This window comes from Austrofundulus limnaeus, unplaced genomic scaffold (genome assembly GCF_001266775.1).
Source record: "Austrofundulus limnaeus strain Quisiro unplaced genomic scaffold, Austrofundulus_limnaeus-1.0 Scaffold1533, whole genome shotgun sequence".
Classification (NCBI taxonomy): domain Eukaryota; kingdom Metazoa; phylum Chordata; class Actinopteri; order Cyprinodontiformes; family Rivulidae; genus Austrofundulus; species Austrofundulus limnaeus.
The window spans coordinates 62,448-63,896 of NW_013953935.1; the positions used below are offsets into that span (position 1 = coordinate 62,448).

The following is a 1,449-nucleotide window of genomic DNA, read 5'->3' on the forward strand; positions in this document are numbered from 1 at the left end:
TTCTATTCTATTCTATTCTATTCTATTCTATTCTATTCTATTCTATTCTATTCTATATAGGTGTAAATAAATGGGGTAAAACTGTTTGGCTCTTATATGGTTCACATAGTGACCCAAACCACACAAGTTATTTTAATGTTTAGATATTTGATACTCTGCTAGTCTTAAAACCATACAGCCCAGCTTTTAGTTCCAAGTGTGTGTGTGTGTGTGTGTGTGTGTGTGTGTGTGTGTGTGTGTGTGTGTGTGTGTGTGTCATGTTTCTGTTCTGAATAAGTGTGATGTCGTTGCCCTGCAGGAAGTGGGTGGCGTACAGTAAACTGTACCAGAGTTTAGAGGTGGACTCATCGGTTCTGTTCCAGCAGATCACCAGTATAGAGTACCACTGGCACCAGCAGGAGCTGCCCTACCAGCAGGTACTTCTTCTGTTCGTACACAACATTACAACAGAATATTTAAATACTTTCTCTCCTGACATTTTCATCCTTACATCATCATCACCAACAGTTTTATTCCTGATTGGTTTTATGATCATTTATTCACTTTAAATCCTCTTTCTTGTAACAGTTTATATTTTAGTTTATTTTTCTTCAGTTAGAAACTAGAAGTTGATGTTTCAGCAGAGACGAGTGTTGACAAAGGTGTTGTTTTGTGTTATCAGAAACAGGAACTTGGGGATTCTCTTCATGGTTTCCTGCAGTACGGTTTATGTCTGGTGGCCAAATACAGAGACATCTTCCCCCCGAGCCCCACTGCTACCCCCAAACTACACACGCTGCTCAGGTACTCACAGGTGTTGTTCAGTTGTGTAACAGTCTGTGTCTGTGTTAGCAAAATGTCTCTTTGTTACAGGCTTTAATGAAACTCATTAGCTGCACAAACACAACTCATTACATTTGACAGTCAGATGATTGAAGATGACTTTATTAATAACAGGAGTCAGTTCACAGACACTGAGCTGAAAACTGCAGCTGAGTTTGTTTTTACGTCTTTATCTTTAGTTGTTGGATCAACCAAAGTCACGAGGGAGACCACCACAGTTACCTTASAGGAGAAAAAAATGACTCTGACTCATCAGTTTTACAGACGTCAAGATAAAAATAATCTGAACACTAAGTGATTCATCATCATGAAACTTTATTTATAAAACTCTTTAACACCAAACAGCTGAAACAAAGTACTGAACATCTGAAATAAGATAAAGGAAAGTATTTGTTCTGTGCATTAACATGATGTTAGCTGTTGAAATTAACCCACTTTAAGATGGCCGTTTGTACATGAGAACCTGCAGTTCTACTGTGCATCAATTATTTAACAAATCTGATCAGACATAATGTTTTTAATTATAATGTTTTTAATCATAATGTTTTTAATTATAATGTTTTTAATTATAATGTTTTTAATCATAATGTTTTTAATTATAATGTTTTTAATCATAATGTTTCTTTT

At 35.7% G+C, this 1,449-nt stretch overlaps 1 protein-coding gene across 1 annotated transcript in view; it reads left to right on the forward strand.

The window, feature by feature from the left end:
- Nucleotides 1-1,449, forward strand: part of unc13d (unc-13 homolog D (C. elegans)) — a gene marked incomplete at its 3' end in the record, with an annotated part of 28,163 nt that overhangs the window by 12,693 nt on the left and 14,021 nt on the right. Inside the window, 2 exon segments of the mRNA XM_014032762.1 lie at nucleotides 299-416; nucleotides 662-774. Of these exon segments, the coding sequence (XP_013888216.1) occupies nucleotides 299-416; nucleotides 662-774 (231 nt within the window).